This window comes from Aythya ferina, assembly GCF_964211825.1.
Source record: "Aythya ferina genome assembly, contig: HAP1_SCAFFOLD_906, whole genome shotgun sequence".
Taxonomy (NCBI): Eukaryota; Metazoa; Chordata; class Aves; order Anseriformes; family Anatidae; genus Aythya; species Aythya ferina.
Window position 1 is genome coordinate 284 of NW_028180892.1, and position 22861 is coordinate 23144.

Below are 22861 nucleotides of genomic sequence, written 5' to 3' on the forward strand. Positions count from 1 at the left end.
CACACCCCAAAAAAGCCCCCCCCAAATGCTTTTTGCCCCCCGTATAGAGCAGCCTGGCAGCCGCCGTCAAGACCCTGCTGGAGGCGCATTGGGAGGGGGGGGGTCTTCGGGGTGCCCCCCCCCCCCCGCCACGAGGCCCCCTTCGTGCTCCTGGGACCCCCCCAGAAGAGGGGGACCCCTGCGAGGAGCCCCCCCCGCGGTGATTTTTCCTCTGCTTGGCGTAATTAAAGCTTAATTAGAGCGGCGATGGGGATTAATTGGGAGGGGGGGTGATGGCAGCTGCCCCCCCCCCTTCATTATCTGCCCCCCCCTCGTTATCTGCACCCCCCCCCCCCCCAATTGTCAGCACCCCTCCGTGTCCAGCAGAGCTCTTTATTGCACACCATCAGTTTGGGTCAAAAACACACAGATTTGGTCAAAAGCTCCCTCAGGGGGTAAAAGCCCCCTTCCCCGGATTAGGTTGAACCCCCCCAAGTTGGATTGAACCCCCCCGGATTGGGGTCAGCCCCCTCTGATTTGGGTTGAAACCCCCCAAATTGGGGTCGGCCCCCTCCAATTTTGGTGGAAACCCCCCACATTAGGGTCAGCCCCCTCTGATTTGGGTCAAAACCCCCTAAAATTGGGATCAGCCCCCTCTGATTTGGGTCAGAACCCCCCAAATTGGGATCAGCCCCCTCCTATTTGGGTCAAAACCCCCTAAAATTGGGATCAGCCCCCTCCGATTTGGGTCAAAACCCCCCAAATCAGTGTCAACCCCTTCAAATTTGTGTCGAACCCCCCCCAGTTTGGGGTCAGCCCCCCCCACCCTACAACAGGGTGCAGCGATCGGCCACGGGGGTGGCCGGGGGGGGCCAGAGGGGCTCGGGGGGGGGGTCCCGGGGGGAGGCCCAGCCCCTGCCCCCCAGCGGGGACACAGCGTGGGAGGGGGACACGGGGCGCGGGGGGGCCCAGGGGGGGGACACCGCAGCGGGGGGGGCACGGGAGGGGGTCCAGGGGGGGGATGGAGAGGGGGAGGGGGCTCTGGGGGGGGGCACGGACCTGAACGTGGCCCATGGGGGGGGGCACGACCCGGGGGGGGGCAGGGGAGGGGGGCACGATGCAAGTGGGGGACACGACGCGGGGGGGGGACACGGGTGGGGGGGATCCTAAAGAGGGGGGACCCCGGCGGGGACACCTCGGGGGTCCCCAAATTTCGTGCCCCCAAACTGGGGGTCCCCACGTGAGGGGGGGGCGAATTGGGGGTCCTCATGCTGGGGGTCCCCAAATCGCGTGTCCCCACGCGGGGGGGGCCCAAATTGGGGGTCCCCACCCCAGGAACCCCCCAAATCGGGGGTCCCCACATTGCGTGTCCCCACGCGGGGGGGTCCCCAATTTGGGGGTCTCCACACCCGCTATCTCCACACTGGTTGCCCCCAACTCTCGCGCCCCCAAACTGGGTGCCCCCAAATCCCGCTCCCCCCGTTCCAGGGGTCCCCAATTTGGGGGTCCTCACACTGGGGGTCCCCAATTCGGGGGTCCTCACCCTGGGGGTCCCCAATTTGGGGGTCTCCATGCCCGCTATCTCCACGTCGGGCACCCCCAAATCCCACTCCCCCGCTCTGGACGCCCCTAAATCCCGCGCCCCCCAAACCGGGCGCCCCCAAAGCCTTCTCCCCCATCCGGGGGGTCCCCAACTGGGGGGGTCCCGGCGGGCAGGACCCTGGTCTGCACCCCGCAGCCCCTCAGGCTCAGGACGTGGGGGAGCTGCCGCAGGCGCTGCCGGGTGCCGGCGGCGGGGCCGGGGGGCAGCGGGCGCTGGAAGGCGGCTCTGTAGGCGGCCCGCAGCTCGAACAGCGACAGCCCCCCCCCGGGCCCCCCCCCCAAGTTCCCCGGGCCCCCCCCCCAAAGCTCAGCCAGCAGAGCCTTCAGCTCCCGGCCCAGTTTCTCCAGCTCCTCTTCCTCGCCTTTCTCCTGGGGGGGGGGCATTGGGTTTGTTGCCCCCCCCCCCGACGCTTGCGGGACCCCCCCCGCTGCCTGGGGGGGGCTGGGAGCTCGGGGGGGTGGAGCTGGGGTGCTGGGGGGGGGCTGGGTGACCCCCCACCCCGCCCATGGGGCCACCGGGGTGGGCCTGGGGGGGGTGGTCCTTGGGGGGGTCCCCGATGCTTGGGTGCCCCCCCTGGCCCATGGGGCCACCGGGGTGGTCCTGGGGGGGGTCCCCGATGCGTGCGCCCCCCCCTGCGCCCATGGGGCCACGGGGGGGGGCTTGGGGGCCTGGGTCCCCTCCTTGGCCCATGGGGCCACCGGGGTGCTCCTGGGGGGGGCTCCGGGTGCTCGGGGCCCCCCCGGTGCCACGGGGGTGCTGGGGGGGGCACTTGGCTGCCTGGGGCCCCCCCTTTGTCTGCGGTGCCACCGGCGGGGTGGTGCTGGGGGGAGCGGTGGCCCCCTGAGCCCCCCCCCATGGGGTGTTGGGGGGGGGGGGCGGCATCCGGCCGGGCTGGTCCCTGGGTCCCCGGGTCGGGAGCTGTGGGGGCAAGGGGGGGGCACCGTGAGGATGGGGGGGGGACAAGGGGGGGGGCGTTGGGGAGCAGGGGACAAGGGGGGGCACCGGGATGGGGGCACGACGGGGTCACGATGGGGTCACAGTGGAAACTCAACTGGGGCACAACTGGGAAATAACTGGGACACAACTGGGACACGATGGGAACTCAATGGGGACTCAACAGGAACTCAACTGGGACACAACTGGGACACAACTGGGACTCTACTGGGACACAACTGGGACTCAACTGGGACACAACTGGGATTCAACTGGGACACAGCTGGGACTCTACTGGGACACAACTGGGACTCTACTGGGACTCTACTGGGACCCAACAGCAACTCGACGGAGCCACCCCGTGGCCGCCGCCCGGAGCCGGGGCTCCCTCCGGGGGGGCTCCCACCGGGGAGGGGGCCCTGGGGGGTGGGGGGGGTCCGGCCCCTCACCTGTGGGCAGGCTGAGGACGGCGCCGTCGCCGTGGCCGTGGCCGTGCCAGCGCAGGGCGGGGAGGTGGCGGCGCAGGAGGGCGGCGGCGTCGGGGGTGGCCGCGGGCGGCGGCGGCGGCGTCGAGGGAGAGGCGGTGGCGGCGCCGCAGCAGCGCCCGCAGGGTCCCCCAGGGGCAGCCCCCCCCGGTGCTGGGGGGAGCCCAGCACGGCCAGGACGGCCCCCAGCACCGCCGGGAAGGCTGTGGGGGGAGGGGGGTTAGGGGGGTCGGGGGGGGTTAGGGGGGTCGGGGGGGGGTTAAGGGGGTCGGGGGGGTCCTGGGTACGGGGACCCTTAGGGGTTGGGGGGCATGCAGGGGGGTTCGGGGGGGGGGCCACGGGGGGGGTCCCAGGTCCGGGGTCACCATGGGGATGGGGGACATCGGGACCCCCCCAGCCCCCCTCAACCACCCTGGGGGGGGCTCTGTGGGTCCCCCCCTCCCCCCCATTTGCCCCCCCCTCCTTCTCACCCCATTCCTCGCCCCCCCACTCCGGGGAGGCCGAGCGGGAGCTGCTGCCCTCCGAGGGGGTGCGGGGGGGGCTGGGGGGGGCTCCCGGCTCCTCGCCCCCCCCCCCAGGGCACCACCAGGTCCAGCGAGTCCAGCCCCTCCCCCTCCACCCAGCGCAGGGCTGGGGGGGGGGCCTGGAAAAAAAAAATACGGGGGGGGTTAAAGGGGGGCCCCCCCATTTTATTGGGGTGCCCCCCCATGGTATCACCCCCCCCGGTAACTTCCCCCCCCATAACCCCTCCCCCCCTCAAGGACCGCCTCCCCCCCGCCCCCCCTAATAAACAGAGCCCCCCCCGTGCCCCCCCTACCTGTTTTGCCCCCCCCCCGTGCCCCCCTCCACCCCCTTTGCCCCCCCCCATTTTGTCTGCCCCACTTACTGCCGGGGGGGGCCATTTCGGGCTTGTTTCGGGCTCGGGCCCGCCGGGGGGGGCTCAGCACCGGGAGGGGCTCCATTTGGGTGGGGGGGGCAAAATCCGACAACCCCCCCCACACCCAAAACCCTCCCTCTATGGGGCTGGGGGAGACTGGGGAGGGTTGGGGAGAGGGGGCTGGGAAATCTGGGGGGGATTCAGGGGATTTTAGGGGATTGGGAGGGGTGAGGAATCGGGGGGGGGACGAAGAATTTGGGGGGGAGAGTTTGGGGGATTTTAGGGCCCCCCCTGTCGTGACACCCCCCCTGTCGTGATCCCTCACCCCAGCCCCGAACCCTCCTTGGGGGATTTTGGGGAAGTTTTGGGGGGATTTCGGGCGATTTTGGGGATCCCCCCTCTATCGCGACACCCCCCCCTCTGTCGCGACACCCCCTCCCCTCGCAGCCCGGGCCCGGGATCCTCGCGCCCCCCCCCCCCTCCCCCCGGGCGCTTTCTGTTTCGGTTCCGCGGACGGGGAGGGGCAGGGCCAGAGTGAGCCACGCCCCCTTTATAACCACGCCCACCGTCACGCCCCCAACCCAGACCCAGACCACGCCCCCCTCCGTCCACCCCCTCCTTAACCACGCCCACGTCTGGCCACGCCCACGTCCCCTCTCGGGCTCCGCCCCCCCGCTCGTGACGTCACCGCCGGCTCCGCCCCGCCCTTGGGGGAAGGGCGGCGCGGGGGCTGCTGGGAGCGGCCATGGCGGGCAGTGAGCGGCGGGGGGGGGGCCGGGGGGGGGTTGGGGGGTCCTGGGGGGGCCGGGGGGGGTCAAAGGGGTCCTAGGGGGCACTGGGGGGGGTTGGGCGGCAGTTGGGGGGGCTGGGGGGGGTCCTTCGGGGGGTTAAAGGGGTCCTAGGGGGCACTGGGGGGGGGTTTAGGGGGGTTTGGGGGGGCCTGGGGGGGGCTTTGGGGGTGTCTGGAGGTCCTGGGGGGGTCGGGGGGGCTTGGGGGCTCTGGGGGGGGGACCTTGGGGGGGTTAAAGGGGTCCTTGGGGGCACTGGGGGGCCGTGGGGGGGTTTGGGGGTCCTGGGGGGGTCCTGGGGGGCTTGAAGGGGGTTCCGGGGGGGTCAGGATTAAGGGGGGGGGGCTTTGAAGGGGCAGTGCGGGAGGGGGGAGGGTTAGAAGGGTTTTGGATCACCTGGGGGTATTTGGGGGGGGGTCGTGGGGTGAGGGGGGGTCTCGAGGGGGGGTCCTTGACCTTTTGCCCCCCCCCCCCCCAGGGCTGGGGGGGGCGCTGCGGGCGCTGTGGGCGAAGGAGCCGGTGATCGCCGTCAGCCTGGGCATCGCCGCCGTGGGTGAGCCGGGGGGGGGTTGGGGGGGTTTGGGGAATTTGGGGGGGGGCACACCCCCCCTGACCCCCCCCGATGCCCCCCAGCCATGCTGTCGCCGTTCGTCAGCCCCTACGCCAAGTACTCGGGGATGATCAACAGGGCCACCCCCTACATCTACCCAGGTGACCCCCCCGCGACCCCCCCCCGGGACCCCCCCAAATCCCCCAGGACCCCCCCGAACCCCTGGGACCCTCCCCCTCAAGGACCCCCCCGCCCAAAAATACAAAGGACCCCCCCCGGGATCCCCCCCAACCCCCTCGGACCCCCCTCCGGATCCCCCAAATTCCCCTTGCCCCCCCCCCCCGGACCCCCCTGGGACTCCCCAACCCGCCTGCAACCCCCCCAGACCCTCCCCAGGACCCCCCCCAAAAACCCAGAGACCCCCCAACCCCCCCCAGATCCTCTCAGGGTTCTCCGGGGGGGGTCCTGACACCCTGCCCCACTCCCCAGGACCCCCAATTTCCCCCCCCTCCCCCCTCTAAGCTCCTCAATCCCCCCTTTGGTCCCCCCCAATCCCTCCCCCCACCCCCCAACCCCCCCCCAGGACCCTCTCAGGGTTCTCCGGGGGGGGGTCCCGACCCCCTGCCCCCCCCACGACCCCCCCGTGCCCCCCCCAGTGCCGGTTCGGGACGACGGGGCCATGCCCGAGGTGCCGGCACACCCCTGCGACAAGGTGGGGCCCAGCCTGGATTGGCTGAAGAAGCTGTGACCCCCCCCCGAAAAAACAAACTGGGGGGGCCCGGGGGGGTCCTCAGAGCCCCCCCCACCCCCCCCCCCGCTATCAATTTTGTTGTGTGGGGGCCAAATACAACGAGTTTTGTCCCAAAACGGCTCTTTATTAGACAAAGAAAGGTGGGGGGGAATATTTCTGGGGGCAATATTTATTGGGGGGGGGTCTTAAGGATATGGGGGGGGGTCTCAAGGATAAGGGGGGGTATCTTGAGCCCCCCCCCCCCCCAAAAAAAAAAAGCCCCCTCCCTTCAATCGAAGTCGGCGAACTTGCTGAAGCGCAGCAGCTTCTCGGGGGGGCTCTGGGGGGGCCACGGGGGGGGGGGGCAGCGCGGGGGGGGGGCACAGCTCCTCCTCCTCCTCCCCCTTCAGCTTTTTTTTTGGGGAAAAAAACACAAATTATTGGTTTATTACCAAATTATTGGATTATTGCCCCCCCCCACCAAATTTTTACCTGTGCTGTGAAGTCGTCGGGGGGCTGGGGGGGGGCACCGCCGCCCCCCGCCCGCCGTGCCCCCCCCCCCCCCCGGGGGGGCTCCTTCTCGTCCCGGCCCTGCCGGCGGCGCCGTTTGGTGCTGGGGGGGTCCGGGGGGGGGCTGGGGGGGGTGGGGAGGTGGTGGGGGGGGGCAGCGGCACGGGGGGGGTCCTTTTCGGGGGGGGGGTTCGTTCTCAGCGTTGCCCGGGGTGGGGGCGTCGGCGCTGCCACTGCCTTCGTCCTGGGGGGGGTGAAAAAGTTGAGGGGGTCTGGGGGGGGGTTGGGGGGCTCTGGGGGCGGCTTGAAGGGATTTTTGGGGGGGCGGGGGGGTTGTGGGGGGGTCTGGGGCGCTTGGGGGGGTTATGGGGGGGTAGGAGGTGTGAGGCGGGGTCTAGGAGGGGTTTAGGGGGGGCTTGGGGGGTTTTGGGGGGATCTGGGGGGGGCTTGAGGGGGTTGTGGGGGGGCAGGGGGTGCAAGGGGGGAGTCTTGAGGGGGGGATCAGGGAAATACGGGGGGGACGTGGGGGGTGATCGGGGTCGGGGGGGGTCTTTGTGGGGGGGGTACCTCGAGCAGGAAGGCGAGCTGCCCCTGGCGGTACTCGTCCCCGTAGGAGTCCAGCACCTTCATCAGGAACCTGGGGGGGCACGATTATTTTGGGGGGGCCCTGGGGGTGGGGGGGGCCCTGAGGTGTGGGGGGGGCAGGTTTTTTGGGGGGGGTCTCACCTGCGCTCCTGCTGCAGGCGCCGGGTGACGCGCTGAACCTGCTGCAGGCGGCCCAGCACGCGCTCGTTCACCTGGGGGCGGGGCCAAAGGGAGGGGGCGTGGTCAGAGGGAGGTGTGGTCTGGGGGCGGGGCCTCCAAGGGAGTGGGCACTGGAGGGGTGGGGACAAAGGGGTGGGGTTGGGTGAGGCCACACCCCCTCTGGGGCCACGCCCACCACAGGGGAGTGGGTGGGGTGAGGTGGGTGGAGCCTCGGTGGGTGGGTGTGATCATTCCTGGGGGCGGGGCTACTGGTGGGGGTGGAGTCAATAGGGGAAGATCAAAGGGTGGGGTGGCCACGCCCCCTGGGGGAATGGGCGGGGCTTGTAGAGGCGCTAGGCGTGGTCAGGTCGAAAGGGGCGTGGTTTGTTTGTGGGTGGGCGTGGTCAAAGCGCTGCGGGGCGGAGCCAATTCCCTCCAAAGGCAGGGGATGGGGGGAGGGTGGCCACGCCCTCCAGCAGAAATGGGCGGGGCTTCTGAGGGTGTGGCTCTACGGCTTGGGGGCGTGGCCTTCATGATGGGGGCGTGGCCAGAGCGCTGGGGGCGTGGCCAATTCCCTCTTAAAGGGGCAGGGCACCATAGCAGGGAGGGGCCAACCACGCCCCCTGCCGACGTGGGGCGGGGCTAAACGGGGCGTGGGCCACCGGGGGGGTGGCCTAGCGGGGAGTGGCCGCCGGGGGGGCGTGGCTAAGCGTGGGCGTGGCCTCCTGACCTGCTCCAGCTCCCGGCAGCGCCTCCCCAGGGCCTGCAGCTTGCGGCGGGCGAGCTCGGCGCGGCGCCGCCCTTCCTCCTCCTCCTCCTCCTCGTCCTCCTCCTCCTCCTCGGCGCCCCCCACCCCCCCGGCGCCCCCTCCCCCACCCCGGGGGCCGCCCCCCGGCCCCCCCCCGGCGCCGTGAGGGAGGGGGGGGCGCGGGGGGGGCGCCCCCCCCACGTCCTCGAACTCCACCTCGGTGTCCAGCTCGCTCTCCAGGATGTTGCCCCCGAAGAGGGGGGGCAGCGCCAGCTCCGAGCCGGGGGGGGCCGAGAACTCCTCGAAGCCCACCCCCGCCATGGCCCTGCGGGGGGGAGGGGGGGGCACCGGGGGGGGGGGTGAGACTGGGAGCTCCCCCCCCCAAAGGGCAAACAGCCCCCAAAATTGGGATTTAATGGTACCCTCCCCCCCCCAGGGGAAACAGACCCCACAAATCCCCCCCAGCCCCCAAATCCCCCTCCAACCCCGTTATTGCCCCCCCCACCCCCCCCAGCCCCCCCCTTTTACGTCCTTTGACCCCCCCCGGCCCCAAAATCCCCCCCAGGCCCCTCCCCCCTCCCCTTTTACCCCCGTTATTGCCCCCCCCCGGCCCCTTCCCCCCCCCGTTCCCTCCCTCCCACCCCCCCGCTCCCCGTAGCCCCGCCCACCCGGTGATGACGTCACCGCCGGTCCCGGAAGGGGGGGGGGGGGAGGGGAGCGGCGGCGGCGGCTCCGGGCCGGCTGCTGGCGGCGCGCGGTGATGACGTCAGGGCGCGCGACGGACCGGAAGTGAGCGCGGGGAGGGGGAGAGAGCGCCGGAAGTGAGTGCGGAGGGAGAGGGGAGGGGGCGGTGGCACCGGGGGTAACGGGGGGGGGGCCGGGGGGGCTTTGGGGGGTCTGAGAGCTCCGGGGGGGCTCTGGGGGTGTGAGGATGGGGGGGGGGGCCTGGGGGGGGCCTGAAGGGTCCTGGGGAGTGGGGTGGGGGGGTCTCGGGTGAAGGAGCCCCCTGAGGGAGACCTTGAGGGGTCCTGGGGGGGGCTTGAGGGTCGCTGGGGGGGCCCCAAAGGGTTTTGGGGGCGTCCTGAGTGTCTGGGGAGGGACAGAGAGGGCTCAGAGGGGACGAGGGAGGACCCGTGGGGGTTTGGGGGGGGGGCTGAGGGTCTGGGGGGGTCCCTGGGGGTCGGGGGAGCCCTGAGGGTCCTGGGGAGGGGGTGACTGAGGGTCTGGGGTGACCTCTGAAGGTCTGGGGAGGGTCCTGGGGATCTTGGGGGTGTCCCTGGGGGTCTGGGGGGTGCGGGGGGGGCAGTTTGTCACCCCCCCGTACCCCCCCCCCCTTTAGATCGTCGCCATGTCCCTGGCAGATGAGCTGCTGGCCGACCTGGAGGAGGCGGCGGAGGAAGAGGAGGAGGAGGAAGACGAGGGGGGGGGCGCGGGGGGGGTGGGGGCCGAGGCGGCCATCGAGGACGTGCGGGAGGAGCCCCCCCCCGACCGGCAGCGAGACTCCGTCAGGAGCATCGCCAAGCTCTGGGACAGCCGCGCGGTGAGGGGGGGGCACCGTGAAATTGGGGAGGGGGAATGGGGGCTGGGAGGACTCTGAAATGGGGTCTGGGGGGGGCACCCTGAAACTGGCGGGGGGTACCCCAAAATCGGGGGGGCACCCTGAAACCCAGAGGGGGCTCCAAAATGGGGGGGGGCAACCCTAAAATGGGGACGGGGAGGCCAAAACAGGGGGGCGATGGCCCTAAAATCTGGACGGGGGGGGGCTCAAAAGGAGGGGGAGGGCACCAAAACGGGGCTGGGGGGCCCCAAAACGGGGCGGGGGCCCCAAAAAGCCCCCCACCGACACCGCTCCCCCCGCAGTTCGCCGAAATCATGCAGAAGATTGAGGAGTACATCGGCAGGCAGCCCAAGGCCGCCGAAGGTTCGGGGACATTTTCCTCTATTTTGGTCAATTTTGGGTCAATTTCTCTCCATTTTGGTCATTTTTGGGTCCATTTCTCCTTATTTCGGTCGTTTTTGGGTCAGTTTCTCCCTACCTGAGTCATTTAATGGGCACTTTCTCCCCTTTTTGGCCATTTATTGGTCCATCTGTCCACATTTTGGTCCTTTTTGGCTCCGTTTCTCCCCATTTTGGTCCATTTTGGGTCCGTTTCTCCCCATTTTGGTCATATATTGCTTGCCTTTTCCTCATTTTGGCCATTTATGGGTCACATTTTGGGTTAATTTCTCTGCATTTATTGGCCCATTTCTCTCCATTTTGGTGATTTTTTTGCTCAGTTTCTCCTTCTTTCAGCCAGTTTTTGCCCAGTTTCTCTGCATTTTGGTCATTTTTTGCTCAGTTTCTCCCTATTTTGGTCACTTTTTGCTCTGTTTCTCCCTATTTTGGTCCCTTTTTGGTCTGTTTCTCCTTCTCTTGATCGTTTTTTTGCTCTGTTTTTCCCTTTTTTGGGCTATTCCTCCCTCTTTTGGTCACCTTTTGGTCCATTTTTCCTTATTTTGGTCATTTTTTGTTCCATTTTTCTCTATTTTGGTCACTTTTTGCTCCATTTCTTCCTGTTTCAGTCTCTTTTTGCTCTGTTTTTCTTAGTTTTGGTCGTTCACTCTATTTTTTCTCCCTTTAGTCCATTTTTGATCAAATTTTCCCTATTTTGCCTCCCCCCTCCTCTCCCTTTTGGCCAGGTTCTGGCCCCCTTCTCCCTGCTTTGGCCCATTTTTCCCCTTTTTCTCCCCAGTTTTGGGGCCGGTGGAGGCAGCCCCGGAGTACAGGGTGATTGTGGACGCCAACAACCTGACGGTGGAGATCGAAAACGAGCTCAGTGAGCACCCGGGGGGCTCTTTTGGGCTCAATTCAGGGCGTATTGGGTCCAAGAAGTGGTGCTGAGGGGTTTTGGGGGGGCTTTTTGGGGGCCAAGACCTGGTTCTGAAGGGTTTTGGGGGGGCTTTTGGGGGACAGTCTTGGTTCTGAGGGGTTTGGGGGGGCTTCTGGGGACCAATCTTGGTGTTGAGGGGTTTTGGGGGGGCTTCTTGGGGGTCAAGACCTGGCTCAGAGGGTTTTGGGGGGGCTTTTGGGGTCTAAGTCTTGGTTCTGAGGGGTTTTGGGGGATTTTAGGGACCAAGCCTTAGAATGAGGGTTTGGGGGGGGCTTTTTGGGACCGAACCTTGTGCTGAGGGGTTTTCGGGGGGGCGCTTGGGGCCAATCTTGGTGCTGAGGGGTTTTGGGGGGCCTCCCCGTGCCCCCCCAGACATCATCCACAAGTTCATCCGCGACAACTACTCCAAGCGCTTCCCCGAGCTCGAGTCCCTCGTCCCCAACGCCCTCGACTACATCCGAACCGTCAAGGTACCCGGGGGGGGGCTCTTAGGGCTTCCCTCGCCCCCTCCCCAGCCCCGGGGATCCCACCTGACCCCTCCCCCTTTTTTTGGGGTGTGTCCCCCCCTCCAGGAGCTGGGGAACAGCCTGGACAAGTGCAAGAACAACGAGAACGTGCAGCAGATCCTCACCAACGCCACCATCATGGTGGTCAGCGTCACCGCCTCCACCACCCAGGGGTGAGCCCGAAACCCCCCCCAAAACTTACCAAGAGGGGTGGCAAACCCTAAATGACCCCCCCTAAAAAATAGGAGCCCTAAATGACCCCCCCATAAAGAAAAAAAAATAAAGGACCCCCCCATAAACAACGCCACCGTGACGGTGGGCAGCGTTACCACCTCTACCACCCAGGGGCGAGCCTGAAACCCCCCGAAAACATCACCACGAGGTGGGGGCGGCCCCTAATTAACCCCCCCTCGTTAACGATCCCCCCCCTCGTTAAAAATCAGGCAGCAGCTGACAGAGGAGGAGCTGGAGCGCATCGAGGAGGCGTGCGACATGGCCCTGGAGCTGAACCAGGCCAAGCACCGCATCTACGAGTACGTCGAGTCCCGCATGTCCTTCATCGCCCCCAACCTCTCCATCATCATCGGCGCCTCCACCGCTGCCAAAATCATGGGTAAGGCCCCCCCGGACCCCCCCTCGAACGTTTTTTTACGCCTTTTCCACGTTATCTTTTGGGATTTTAGCAAAGGTTTTGGTGCCGTTTCCCGTAGGGTCCCACCGGGTGAAATATCCAACGTCTAGCCCCCAAAAATATCATCCTGGGGGGAGTCCTAATGCCTAAGTTGTCTAGTTTTTCCTAAATAAATGCTGGGTTTTCACCTCGATTTTAATAGTTCTGCTGGAATTAAGGTGAAAAAAGAACGGGTCAGGCAAAAAGGAAAGAAAAGGAGAAAAAGGGAGAAAAAATAAGAAAAGAGAAAAGGAGAAAAAGGAAGAAAAGGAGAAAAAGGAGAAAAGGAAAGAGAAAGGAATCCAGGGATGTTCCTCGTGTTTGCAGGGAGAAAATTTAGGGGGCCAAAGCCCAACTGGAGCTGAAGCTGAAAATTTGGGTAGATGGGGCCTAAAAATTTGTGTGGACCCGGCCTAAAATTTTGGGTAGACCTGCGCATTGCTAGGCGTGGACCTTGATAATCCTTGTGAGTTCCTCCCAACTGGGGATATTCTGTGATTTTTATGAATTTTAACGACTTAATTTCCATGATTCTATGATTTTTAACCCCCCGAGCCTGAATTGAAGAAGTTTCTGGACTCTGTTCTTAGTCCCACGGCCTAAATGTTTGGGTAGACCTGCTCGCTGCCAGGCCTTGTCCGTGATGATCCTCACAGATCCCTTCCCACCGGGGACGTTCTGTGATTCTTATGATTTTTAACGATTTAATTTCGCTGTTTCTGTGCTTTTGGCCCCCCTCCAGGCATCGCCGGGGGCCTCACCAACCTCTCCAAGATGCCCGCCTGCAACATCATGCTGCTGGGCGCTCAGCGCAAAACCCTCTCGGGCTTCTCCAGCACCTCGGTGCTCCCCCACACGGGTTACATCTACCACAGCGACATCGTCCAGTCCCTGCCCCCCGTAAGTCACCCCCGACGCCCCCCCCCTTCAAATCGAGCCCCCCCACCTTTAATTTTGTGGTGACCCCCCCAGGATTTACGCAGGAAGGCGGCGCGGCTCGTCTCGGCCAAGTGCACGCTCGCCGCGCGGGTCGACAGCTTCCACGAGAGCCAGGATGGCAAGGTGGGTTTTCTAAAGGGGGGGGGCAACCCCCTTGAAGCCCCCCCACAGCCCTTTGTGCCCCCCCCCAGGTGGGCTACGAGCTGAAGGAGGAGATCGAGCGCAAGTTCGACAAGTGGCAGGAGCCCCCCCCCGTCAAGCAGGTGAAGCCGCTGCCGGCGCCCTTGGATGGGCAGAGGAAGAAACGGGGGGGCCGCAGGTGAGGGGGAGGGTCTGGGGGGGGCATATCGTTAATTAAGAGCCCTCTTAACGAGTTTTGCCCCCCCCCCCCCCCAGGTACCGCAAGATGAAGGAGCGCCTGGGGCTGACGGAGATCCGCAAGCAAGCCAACAGGATGAGCTTCGGCGAGGTGATTTTTTTAGGGGGGGAGCTCGTTAACGGCCCCCCCGCTTAATTAGGGCCTCGTTAACGACCTGCCCTCATTAACGGCCCCCCCAGATCGAGGAGGACGCCTACCAGGAGGACCTGGGCTTCAGCCTGGGCCACTTGGGCAAGGCGGGCAGCGGCCGCGTGCGGCAGACGCAGGTCAACGAGGCCACCAAGGCGCGCATCTCCAAGACCCTGCAGGTAAGGGGGGGGCCCCAAATGCGGCCCCCCCAAACCCTAAATGCAGCCCCCAGACCCTCCTGGAGAGCTCAGACCCCAAAATGTGCCCCTGAACCCCCCCAAACCCTGAAACGTGGCCCTAAAACCCCTCCTGGAGCCCCCCGACCCAAAATGTGTCCCCAACCCCCGCCCACAGAGCTCCCCCAGCCCTAAAATGTTCCCCTGAACCCCCCCCCAGCCCCAAAATGCCCCCACCAGCCCCCAAATACACCCCTAAAGCCTGAAACATGCCCCAGTCCCCTCCCAGAACTCCCCCAAACCCCAAAATACCCCCCCAGGAGCCCCCCCCAAACCCTTAAAAGCCCCCCCCAGCCCCTAAATGCCCCCCCCCTAATTTTTGCCCCCCCCCAGCGCACGCTGCAGAAGCAGAGCATGGTGTACGGCGGCAAGTCCACCATCCGCGACCGCTCCTCGGGCACCGCCTCCAGCGTCGCCTTCACCCCCCTCCAGGTGAGTTTTTTTTCATGGGGGGGGCCCAAAAATTATTTTTTAAAGCGGGGGGGTCCCGGGGGAGGTTGGGGGGGCTCACAACCTCCCTTGGAGTCTTCTCACCCCTTGGATGCTCCTGCGGGGGGAAGGAAGGGGCTATCAGAACCCAACTTTTTGCCCCCCCCCGATGATTTTGGACCCCCCCCCCCCGTAATTTCTGTGCCCCCCCCGGCAGGGCTTGGAGATCGTGAACCCGCAGGCGGCCGAGAAGAAGGTGGCGGAGGCCAACCAGAAATATTTCTCCAGCATGGCCGAGTTCCTCAAGGTCAAGAGCGAGAAGGGGGGGGGGCTGCTGGGCTCCTCCTGACCCCCCCACATTGTTTCTGGCCCCCCCCCGTTTTGTATTTCTCCCCCCCCCCAAGTGTTTTTGTTTCGATATTTGGTGTGTTTTTAATTGCTCTCAGGGTGGTTTTTTTTGGGGGGGTTGGGGGGTTATGGGGGGGGCACTTAATTGGGGGGGTTGTTTTGACGGGGTCATTTGGGGGGGCACCTAAGGGGGGGTTATTGGGGGGGTTATTTGGGGGGGGTTATTTGGGGGGGCATTTAAGGGGGGCTTAAACCCCTTAAACCCCCGCCCCCCCCATGGGGTTCCCCCTGCAGCCGTCTTGGCCCCGCCCCCTGCAGCCCGCCTGGCCCCGCCCCCCCGGGGGCGGACCCTCTTCTCCCGCTCCCCCTCCGGATAGGCCAGCCCTGCTTTGATTGGCACCCTGGCCACGCCCCTTCCGTGCGGCCCGCCGCCATTGGCTCTCTCGCCCTTCGCTTCAGCCTATGGGGGCGCGGGGAAGCCGTTGGCGCCTCCGCGGAGGGGTTCGGCCAATGGGGAGGTGAGACGCCCCCTCTGCGAGTTGAGTGACAGCGCTTCTGGCCAAAGGCAAGCGTCCCTTCCGGGAGGGCCGGGCTCTCTCCATAAACACCGCGGAGCGCTGACGGCCCTCCCCCCTCAGCCAATGGGCTCTCCGCACGACCTTGATTGACACCTCCCCGCGGAGGCGTCGCCGCGCGGGCCCTCGCCCCGCCTCCCCCTCCCCTCTCTCCGCCAATCAGCGCGCGGTGCCGCCTGACGGACGGGCGGCCGGGCCAACCGGCGGGCGCGTGGGGGGCGGGGCCCGGCGGGCGCGGAGGGGGAGGTGGCCGCTGAGGCGCCCGCCGCCATCTTGGATGCCGCGGCGGCGCCGGCAGGGGGAGGGGGCGGCGAGCGGAGCGAGCGGTGGCCCTGTCGCGATAGTCGGTGCGACAGGAGGCGGGAGGAGACCCCCCACCGGGTCAGGGACCCCCCCCGGGTCAGGGACCCCCCCTCCGGGAGCCTCCGGTGAGGGGGAGGGGGGAGGGGAGCGGGGGAGGGGCCATAGGGAAAGGGGGAGGGGCCTGTGGGGAGGGGGAGGGGAGTGAGGGGGGCACCCATCGGGTGGGGGAGGGGCTCCTGGAGGGGCTGGGGGGGCACCTATGGGTGCTATAGGGGCCAAGTGGGGGGGGGAGGGGGCACCTATGGGTGCTATAGGGGCCAAGTGGGGGGGGAGGGGGCACCTATGGGTGCTATAGGGGCTGGGGGATCTGGGGGGCCATCTATGGGTGCTGTAGGGGCCGGGGGGGGGCACCTATGGGTGCTATAGGGGCCGGGGGATCTGGGGGGCCATCTATGGGTGCTGTAGGGGCCGGGGCGGGTCTGTGACGCGCTGTCCCGCAGAGGAGCCCCCCCGAAGTGATGCCGAGAGCCCCCCGCTAGGCCCCCACCATGGCAGACAAGAGGAAGCTGCAAGGTAAGGGGGGGGCTGCTTACCCCCACGAGGGGCTAATTACCTTCGGGAGGGGCTAATTAACCCTGTGGGGGGGGTTAGTTATCCTGGGGGGGGGTTAATTAACCTGATTCGGGGGGCTCCCCCAGGTGAGATCGACCGCTGCCTGAAGAAGGTGTCGGAGGGCGTGGAGCAGTTCGAGGACATCTGGCAGAAGGTGAGGGGGGGCTTCTACCCCCAGGACCCCCCCCCAAATTCCTCCCCCGACCCCAAAATACCCCCCCATGGGTTTGTTTGCCCCCCCCCCATTTTTATTTTGCCCCGCACCTCAATTTTTTTGCCCCCCCCCCCCCCCCAGCTCCACAATGCGGCCAACGCTAACCAGAAGGAGAAGTACGAGGCCGACCTCAAGAAGGAGATCAAGAAGCTGCAGGTAAGGAACCCCCCCCCCAACTAATTAATTACCCCCCTGATTAAGTAATTACCCCCCGGATTAATTAATTAACCACCCAATTAATTAATTAACCCCCCCACAGAGGCTGAGGGACCAGATCAAGACGTGGGTGGCCTCCAACGAGATCAAGGACAAGCGGCAGCTCATTGACAACCGCAAGCTGATCGAGACGGTACCCGGGGGGGGCATTAAAAAATGGGGGGGTTCCGGGATAATTTGGGGGTGCTGCCGAGGGGGGGGCACGCCTCCTGACTCCCCCCCCCGCAGCAAATGGAGAGGTTCAAGGTGGTGGAGAGGGAGACCAAGACCAAGGCGTACTCCAAGGAGGGGCTGGGGCTGGCGCAGAAGGTGGACCCGGCCCAGAAGGAGAAGGAGGAGGTCGGCCAGTGGCTGACGGTGAGCCTGGGGGGGCCACGGGCCCCCCCCCCGAGTTGATTAACACCCCCGGGCTTTAATTAGCACCCCCCCGCTTTGGTTAACCCTCACACGCTGTCATGAAGCCCCTCTGCTTTAATCTGCGCCCTGTTAAGTAGCTCCCCCCTGTTTTACTGATCACTCTTCCCTTTCCTTAACCCCCTCCCATTTTAATTAACGCCCCCCCATTTTAATTAACCCCCCCTCGCATTTAGCAGCCCCCCCAATTTTAATTAACCCCCCCAATTTTAAATAATCCCCTAGACCTCTACGATACCCCTACGCTTTTATGAACCCCCCTGCGCATTCATGACCCCTGGCTTCAATTAATCCCCCCCCTTGTTCCAATCAACTCCCCCTTGCCCCAATTAACCCCCCCATGCCGCGATTAACCCCCCCCATTTTTACTCCCCCCCCAGAACACCATCGACACCCTCAACATGCAGGTGGACCAGTTTGAGAGCGAGGTGGAATCCCTCTCGGTGCAGACCCGCAAGAAGAAAGGCGACAAAGACGTGAGCCCGACCCCAAAACCACCCCCGGGGGGGGCCCTGCTTAATCCCGGGACCCCCCCCGACCCCAAACCCCCCCCCCCTGCAGAAGCAGGACCGGATCGAGGGGCTGAAGAGGCACATCGAGAAGCACCGCTACCACGTGCGGATGCTGGAGACCATCCTGCGCATGCTGGACAACGACTCCATCCTGGTGGACGCCATCCGCAAGATCAAGGACGACGTCGAGTACTACGTGGACTCCTCGCAGGACCCCGACTTCGAGGAGAACGAGTTCCTCTACGACGACCTGGACCTCGAGGACATTCGTAAGGAGGAGTTTCGTGGCGTGTTAGGGGGATTTGGGGAGGATTTGGGGGGTCTTGGGGCAGTTTTGGGGGCTTTAGGGCAGCTTTCAGGCAGATTCGGGGCTTTAGGAACGGCTTCTTTGGGGCTTTTGGCTCGGGGGTTTTGGACTTGGTTTTTTTTGGGCAGCTTTGGGATTTTTTTTTTATGGGGGTGTCTCTGACCTTCGCCCCCCCATTCCACCCTACAGCGCAGGCGCTGGTGGCCACGTCCCCCCCCAGCCACAGCCACATGGAGGACGAGATCTTCAACCAGTCCAGCAGCACCCCCACCTCCACCACCTCCAGCTCCCCCATCCCGCCCAGCCCCGCCAACTGCACCACGGTGAGGGGGCCCCCAAACCCCCCCCGGCTCCCCCAAACCTCCCCGTGCCCCCCCGGTCACCTCCATGATCCCCGGACCCAAACTCTCCCGTTTTCACCCCAATTTCCCCCCGATCGCCTTGTTTTCCCCTCTTTATTCTCTATTTTTCCCAAAATTCCTCCCCAAGTTCCCCCAAAACCTCCTAATTTTCCCCGTTTTCCTGATACTCCCCCCCAGGGTTGACTCTCTGATCCCTGGCCCCAAACTGCCCGGTTTTCACCCCAATTTCCCCCAGATCTTCTCATTTATCTCTTCTTTATGCTCCCATTTCTTCTAAATTCCTCTCTAAGTTCCCCAAAATCCTCTCAATTTTCCCCATTTTCCTGATACTCCCCCCCCCCAGGTCTCTTCCCCAGACTTGCCCAATTTTCCCCAAAGTGCCCCCCAGTTCCCCCAAACCCCCCATTTCCCCCCCCCAGAGCCCCCCCAATTCCCCCAAGAACCCCCCGAATTCCCCCTCCAACCCCCCTCAACCCCCCCCAGACCCTCCCCAACCCCCCCCAATTCTCCCCCAGTTTCCCACAACCCCCCCCAACCCCCCCCCAACTCCTTTTTTTTTTCCTGTGCCCCCCCCCAGGAGAACTCTGAGGACGACAAGAAGCGGGGGCGCTCCACCGACAGCGAGGTCAGCCAGGTAGTTTTTTTTTTTTGGGGGGGCACCAAATTAGGGGGGGGGGGGGGGGGGGCTAATAACGCCCTGCCCTCCCCCCCCCATTTTTTTTTTTAATTAATTTTTTCCCCGCAGTCTCCGGCCAAGAACGGCTCCAAGGGGCTCCATGCCCCCCCCCACCACGCGCCCCCCCCCCTCCGCCGCCCCCCCCAGCTTCCCGCTGGGCCCCCCCGCCACCGCCGGGCCCCCCCCTTTGGGGAACGGCCCCAACAACGGGGGGGGGGGCGGCGCCACGGCCTCGGGGGGGGGCACGGGGGGGGGCACCCCCCGCCGCCCCCACCCCCGGCGGTGCCGGTGGGGGGGGGACGACAGCAGGGGGGGGGGGCAGCAGCTCGGGGGGGGGCCCTTCCGTCAGCGGGGGGGGGAGCGGGGCAGGGGTTAAGGGGGGGGCGGGGGGGGGCTCCGCGCACCCCCCCCCCCGGCACCCCCACCCCCTACGCCCAGGCCGTGGCCCCCCCGGCCCCCCCCAGCGCCCCCCAGCCCCGGCCCCCCAGCGCCCAGCAGAGCTCCAAGCAGAACGGGGCCACCAGTGAGTACCTGGGGGGGGGCAGCCCCCCCAAAAGGATCCCCCCAATCCGTTAACCACCCCCGACCCATTTCTGACCCCCCCGACCCATTTCTGTCCCCCCCCCCAGGTTACAGCTCGGTGGTCGCCGACAGCTCCGCGGAGCCGGCCCTGGGGGGGGGCGCCCAGCCCCTGCCCCCCCCGCCCAGCCACAGCGCGGCCCCGTGAGTACCGGGGGGGGGGCACGACCCCCCCCTTAATGAGGTTAATTTAATTGGGGGGGGGGGGGGGGGGCGTAATGCAACCCCATAAGGGATTTTTGTCTGCGGGGGGGGGGGGGGGGTCCCAATTAATTTAATTAGCATATACTGATTGGGGGGGGGGCAATTAATGTATTTTTTTTCTCCCCCCCCATTTTTTTTTCCCTATTTTTCCACCCCCATTTTTCCTTTTTTCCCATTTTTCTCCCCCCCCTCCTTTTTTTTTCTCTCCCCCCCCCCCCCCTTTTTTTAACACCCCCAATTTTTTTTTCTCTCCCCCCCCCAACAGGAAGGAGCCCAGCGGCCCCCCCGCCCCCCCCAGCTCTTCGGTGGGGGGGGGCCCGGGGGGGCTGCTGGTGCCGCTGGGCCCCAACCCCCCCCCCCAGCTCGCCCACCCCCGGCTTTGCCGAGCCCAAGGGGGGGGCGCAGCCGCTGCTCAATGGCCCCCCCCCCTTCAGCACCACCCCTGAAATCAAGGTGAGGGGGGGGCTCCTTAATTGGGGGGGGGGGGTAATTGGGGAGGGGAGGGGGTAATTGGGAGGGTGGGGGGGTTATTTGGGTGGAGGGGGGGCATTAATTATTGGGGGGGGGGCATTAATTGGGGGGGGCTCCTGCTCCTTCCTTATTTTTGGCCCCCCCCCCCCGTTTTTGCCCCTCCCCTTTTATTTTATCCCCCCCCCTTTTACTTTATCGCCCCCCCCCCATTTTTTTTGCCCCCCCCCAGCCCCCCGAGCCCCTGGGCACCCTCAAGTCCATGGCTGAGCGCGCGGCCATCGGCTCCGGGCTGGACGACGCCGTCCCCCCCCTGCACCTCCCCGAGCGAGGTACGGCCCCCCCGACCCCCCCCAAAATCCTGGGGGTCCCTGACACACTCACCCCCCCTTGTCCCCCCCCACGGCCCCCCAACCGCTCCCCGGACCCCTAGAACCCCCCCAACCCCCCCAGGAGGGGTCCGACCCCCCCCAGAACCCCCCTGGGGGGCCCCCCAGCTCCTCACCCCCCCTTCTCCCCCCCAGAGCTCCTCCTGCCCGGCGCCCCCCCGGCCCCGCCGCCGCCCCCCCCCGCGGGGGGCCTGGGTCTGGCGGAGGTCAGCATCCCCCTGTCGCTGGGGGTCTGCCCCCTGGGCCCCGTGCCCCTCAGCAAGGAGCAGCTCTACCAGCAGGCCATGGAGGAGGCCGCCTGGCACCACATGCCGCACCCCTCCGACTCCGAGAGGATCAGGTACTGGGGGGGGGCATTTTGGGGGTCTGGGGGGGGTCCCGGGTGGGTCCCGGGGGGTTACAGGGGGATTTGGGGGGTTAAAAGGGGGTTATGGGGGGATTCGGGGGGGATTGGGGCTGGTAAAGGACTGCCCGGCACCACATGCCGCACCCCTCTGACCCCGAGAGGATCAGGTACTGGGGGGGGCATTTTGGGGGTCTGGGGGGGGTCCCGGGGGGTTACAGGGGGATTTGGGGGGGTTATATGGGGTTTAATGGGGGGTTGGGGGGATTGGGGCTGGTAAAGGACTGCCCGGCACCACATGCCGCACCCCTCCGACTCCGAGAGGATCAGGTACTGGGGGGGGGGCATTTTGGGGGTCCGGGGGGGGGTCCCGGGTGGGTCCCGGGGGGTTACAGGGGGATTTGGGGGGTTAAAAGGGGGTTATGGGGGGATTCGGGGGGGATTGGGGCTGGTAAAGGACTGCCCGGCACCACATGCCGCACCCCTCTGACCCCGAGAGGATCAGGTACTGGGGGGGGCCGGGGGGGGCATTACTGGGGGTCCTGGGGGGGTCCCGGGGGCTCTGCCCCAGGCTCCCCTCGTGTTTCACGTTTTTTTTTTTTTTTTTTTTTTTCCCCCTTTCCCCCCCAAATCCCCCTTTTTTCCCCAAAATGCCCCTTTTCCCCCCAATTCCCCCTGCCCCCCCCAGGCAGTACCTCCCCCGCAACCCGTGCCCGACCCCCCCGTACCACCACCAGGTGCCCCCCCCCCACTCGGACACGGTGGAGTTCTACCAGCGCCTGAGCACCGAGACGCTCTTCTTCATCTTCTACTACCTGGAGGTACGGGGGGGCACGGGACCCCCCGACCCTCCCAAAAAAAAAACCGGGACCCCCCGACCCCAAGAAACCCCCCCGGGACCCCCCCGACCCCAAGAAACCCCCCCAGGATTCCCCCTGACCCTGCTGACCCCCCCCGACCCCTAAAAAGCCCTCCAGGACGCCCCCCGACCCTGCTTTTTGGGGTCAGGGGGGACTTTTTTGGGTCTGGGGGGGGCTTTTTGGGGGTGTCCGTGGGGTTTTGGGGGGCTCCACCCCACAGAGCCTATGGGGCTGGGACCCCCAAGTGTGGGGCAGGGCCGGGGGGGTCCCGGGGGGGGTCCTGGGTATTTTGGGGAGGGTCTGACCCCCCCGTGCCCCCCCCAGGGCACCAAGGCTCAGTACCTGGCGGCCAAGGCGCTGAAGAAGCAGTCGTGGCGCTTCCACACCAAGTACATGATGTGGTTCCAGCGCCACGAGGAGCCCAAAACCATCACCGACGAGTTCGAGCAGGTGGGGGCCCCCCTGACCCCCCCCCAGAAAAAAATCCCCCCCCCGGACCCCCCTCTCCCCAAAATTCCCCCCCCTTTACCTCCCATTTCCCCTCCAAACCCTCTCCTTTCTCCTCCAAACCTTGCCCCTCTCCCCCCCCAATTTGTGACCCCCCCCCCCAAAATCCCTCTCCCTGCACTCCCGAGGCCCGCCCCTTCCCAAAATGTCCCCCCACCCCCAAAATCCCCCCCCATTCCCCACATCCCCCCCTTTTCCCCAAAACCTTCCGCTTTTCCCCCAAATTCCGTCACTTCCCCCCTCTGTGACCCCCCCCATTTTGAGCCCCCCCCCCTCAAAATCCCCCTCAAATTCTCCCCCCCTCCCCAAAAATCTCCCCCCTCCTCCCCCTTTCCCCGCTCTCCCTCCCCTTTCCCCTCCCCCCCCCCCACGTGCCCCCCCTTGGTGACCCCCCCTTGGTGACCCCCCCTTGGTGACCCCCCCGTGCCCCCCCAGGGCACCTACATCTACTTTGACTACGAGAAGTGGGGCCAGCGGAAGAAGGAGGGCTTCACCTTCGAGTACCGCTACCTCGAGGACCGCGACCTCCAGTGACCCCCCCGGGACCCCCCCAAAAAAAAAAAACAAAAAAAATCCCCCCCCCCACCCCATTCCCCATGGGGGGGCCCCAACCAGCAGCCCCCGGCCCCAGCTGGGCTGAGAGAGCCTGGGGGGGGGGGGCGGGGGGGGCATCGGCTCTGCCCCCCCCCCAAAATATTATTTGTGGGGAGGGTGATGGGGGGGGGGGGGGGGGCTTTCTGTACCCCCCCCGCGGTGGTTTAAGGTGGTTTTTTTTTTTCGTAAGCCTTATTTTCTGTTTTTTTTGGGGAAATATTTATGAATAAATAGTTTTATATGGACAGCGGCGTCTCGTCCCCCCCTTAACCC

At 65.9% G+C, this 22861-nt stretch overlaps 5 protein-coding genes across 5 annotated transcripts; 3 read left to right on the forward strand and 2 right to left on the reverse strand.

Annotated features, from left to right (window-relative positions):
• Nucleotides 1–358: 358 nt before the first annotated feature.
• On the reverse strand, nt 359–4383 carry LOC311429395 (uncharacterized protein). The gene is made up of 4 exons (XM_084540479.1): nt 3886–4383; nt 3471–3641; nt 2965–3203; nt 359–2500 (listed from the first exon to the last, which is right to left on the reverse strand). The coding sequence occupies exons 1-4, from the start codon at nt 3960–3962 to the stop codon at nt 1905–1907; spliced, it is 1083 nt and encodes a 360-aa protein (XP_084396605.1). The 5' UTR covers nt 3963–4383; the 3' UTR covers nt 359–1904.
• Nucleotides 4384–4565: 182 nt separating this feature from the next.
• On the forward strand, nt 4566–6082 carry NDUFA3 (NADH:ubiquinone oxidoreductase subunit A3). The gene is made up of 4 exons (XM_084540475.1): nt 4566–4632; nt 5144–5218; nt 5299–5376; nt 5872–6082. The coding sequence occupies exons 1-4, from the start codon at nt 4623–4625 to the stop codon at nt 5961–5963; spliced, it is 255 nt and encodes an 84-aa protein (XP_084396601.1). The 5' UTR covers nt 4566–4622; the 3' UTR covers nt 5964–6082.
• On the reverse strand, nt 6070–8741 carry TFPT (TCF3 fusion partner). Its single transcript, XM_084540474.1, is given in 7 exon segments — nt 6070–6122; nt 6438–6641; nt 6643–6699; nt 7023–7092; nt 7182–7252; nt 7930–8272; nt 8616–8741. Coding segments are annotated over 6 exon segments (771 nt in total). The 5' UTR covers nt 8269–8272; nt 8616–8741; the 3' UTR covers nt 6070–6092.
• A 539-nt stretch (nt 8742–9280) lies between these two features.
• PRPF31 (pre-mRNA processing factor 31) lies at nt 9281–14541 on the forward strand. The gene is made up of 13 exons (XM_084540473.1): nt 9281–9487; nt 9808–9868; nt 10680–10763; nt 11190–11287; nt 11390–11496; nt 11767–11936; nt 12736–12893; nt 12966–13055; nt 13124–13251; nt 13329–13401; nt 13491–13619; nt 14010–14108; nt 14323–14541. Exons 1-13 carry the CDS (start codon nt 9296–9298, stop codon nt 14452–14454), a joined length of 1521 nt encoding a protein of 506 aa, XP_084396599.1. The 5' UTR covers nt 9281–9295; the 3' UTR covers nt 14455–14541.
• Nucleotides 14542–14771: 230 nt separating this feature from the next.
• On the forward strand, nt 14772–22833 carry CNOT3 (CCR4-NOT transcription complex subunit 3). The gene is given in 20 exon segments (XM_084540472.1): nt 14772–15456; nt 15832–15904; nt 16030–16097; nt 16239–16313; nt 16417–16506; nt 16602–16730; nt 17168–17263; nt 17349–17568; nt 17796–17929; nt 18546–18602; nt 18714–19167; nt 19274–19367; nt 19693–19726; nt 19760–19782; nt 19784–19880; nt 20128–20227; nt 20420–20624; nt 21316–21448; nt 21812–21937; nt 22430–22833. Coding segments are annotated over 19 exon segments (2259 nt in total). The 5' UTR covers nt 14772–15456; nt 15832–15879; the 3' UTR covers nt 22529–22833.
• Nucleotides 22834–22861: the final 28 nt, after the last annotated feature.

Bases quoted from the DNA above. Each gene is read 5' to 3' on its own strand.
- LOC311429395 (XM_084540479.1), bottom strand. From the start codon at position 3,962: ATGGAGCCCCTCCCGGTGCTGAGCCCCCCCCGGCGGGCCCGAGCCCGA. The intron at 3,642-3,885 runs TAAGTGGGGCAG...TTTTTTCCAGGC, and splicing joins GAAATGGCCCCCCCCGGCAG to CCCCCCCCCAGCCCTGCGCT. The intron at 3,204-3,470 runs GTGAGAAGGAGG...CTCCCCCCACAG, and splicing joins GTGGGGGGGCGAGGAATGGG to CCTTCCCGGCGGTGCTGGGG.
- NDUFA3 (XM_084540475.1), top strand. The intron at 5,219-5,298 runs GTGAGCCGGGGG...GATGCCCCCCAG, and splicing joins CCTGGGCATCGCCGCCGTGG to CCATGCTGTCGCCGTTCGTC. The intron at 5,377-5,871 runs GTGACCCCCCCG...TGCCCCCCCCAG, and splicing joins CACCCCCTACATCTACCCAG to TGCCGGTTCGGGACGACGGG.
- PRPF31 (XM_084540473.1), top strand. From the start codon at position 9,296: ATGTCCCTGGCAGATGAGCTGCTGGCCGACCTGGAGGAGGCGGCGGAG. The intron at 11,288-11,389 runs GTACCCGGGGGG...CCCCCCCTCCAG, and splicing joins ACTACATCCGAACCGTCAAG to GAGCTGGGGAACAGCCTGGA. The intron at 13,056-13,123 runs GTGGGTTTTCTA...GCCCCCCCCCAG, and splicing joins ACGAGAGCCAGGATGGCAAG to GTGGGCTACGAGCTGAAGGA.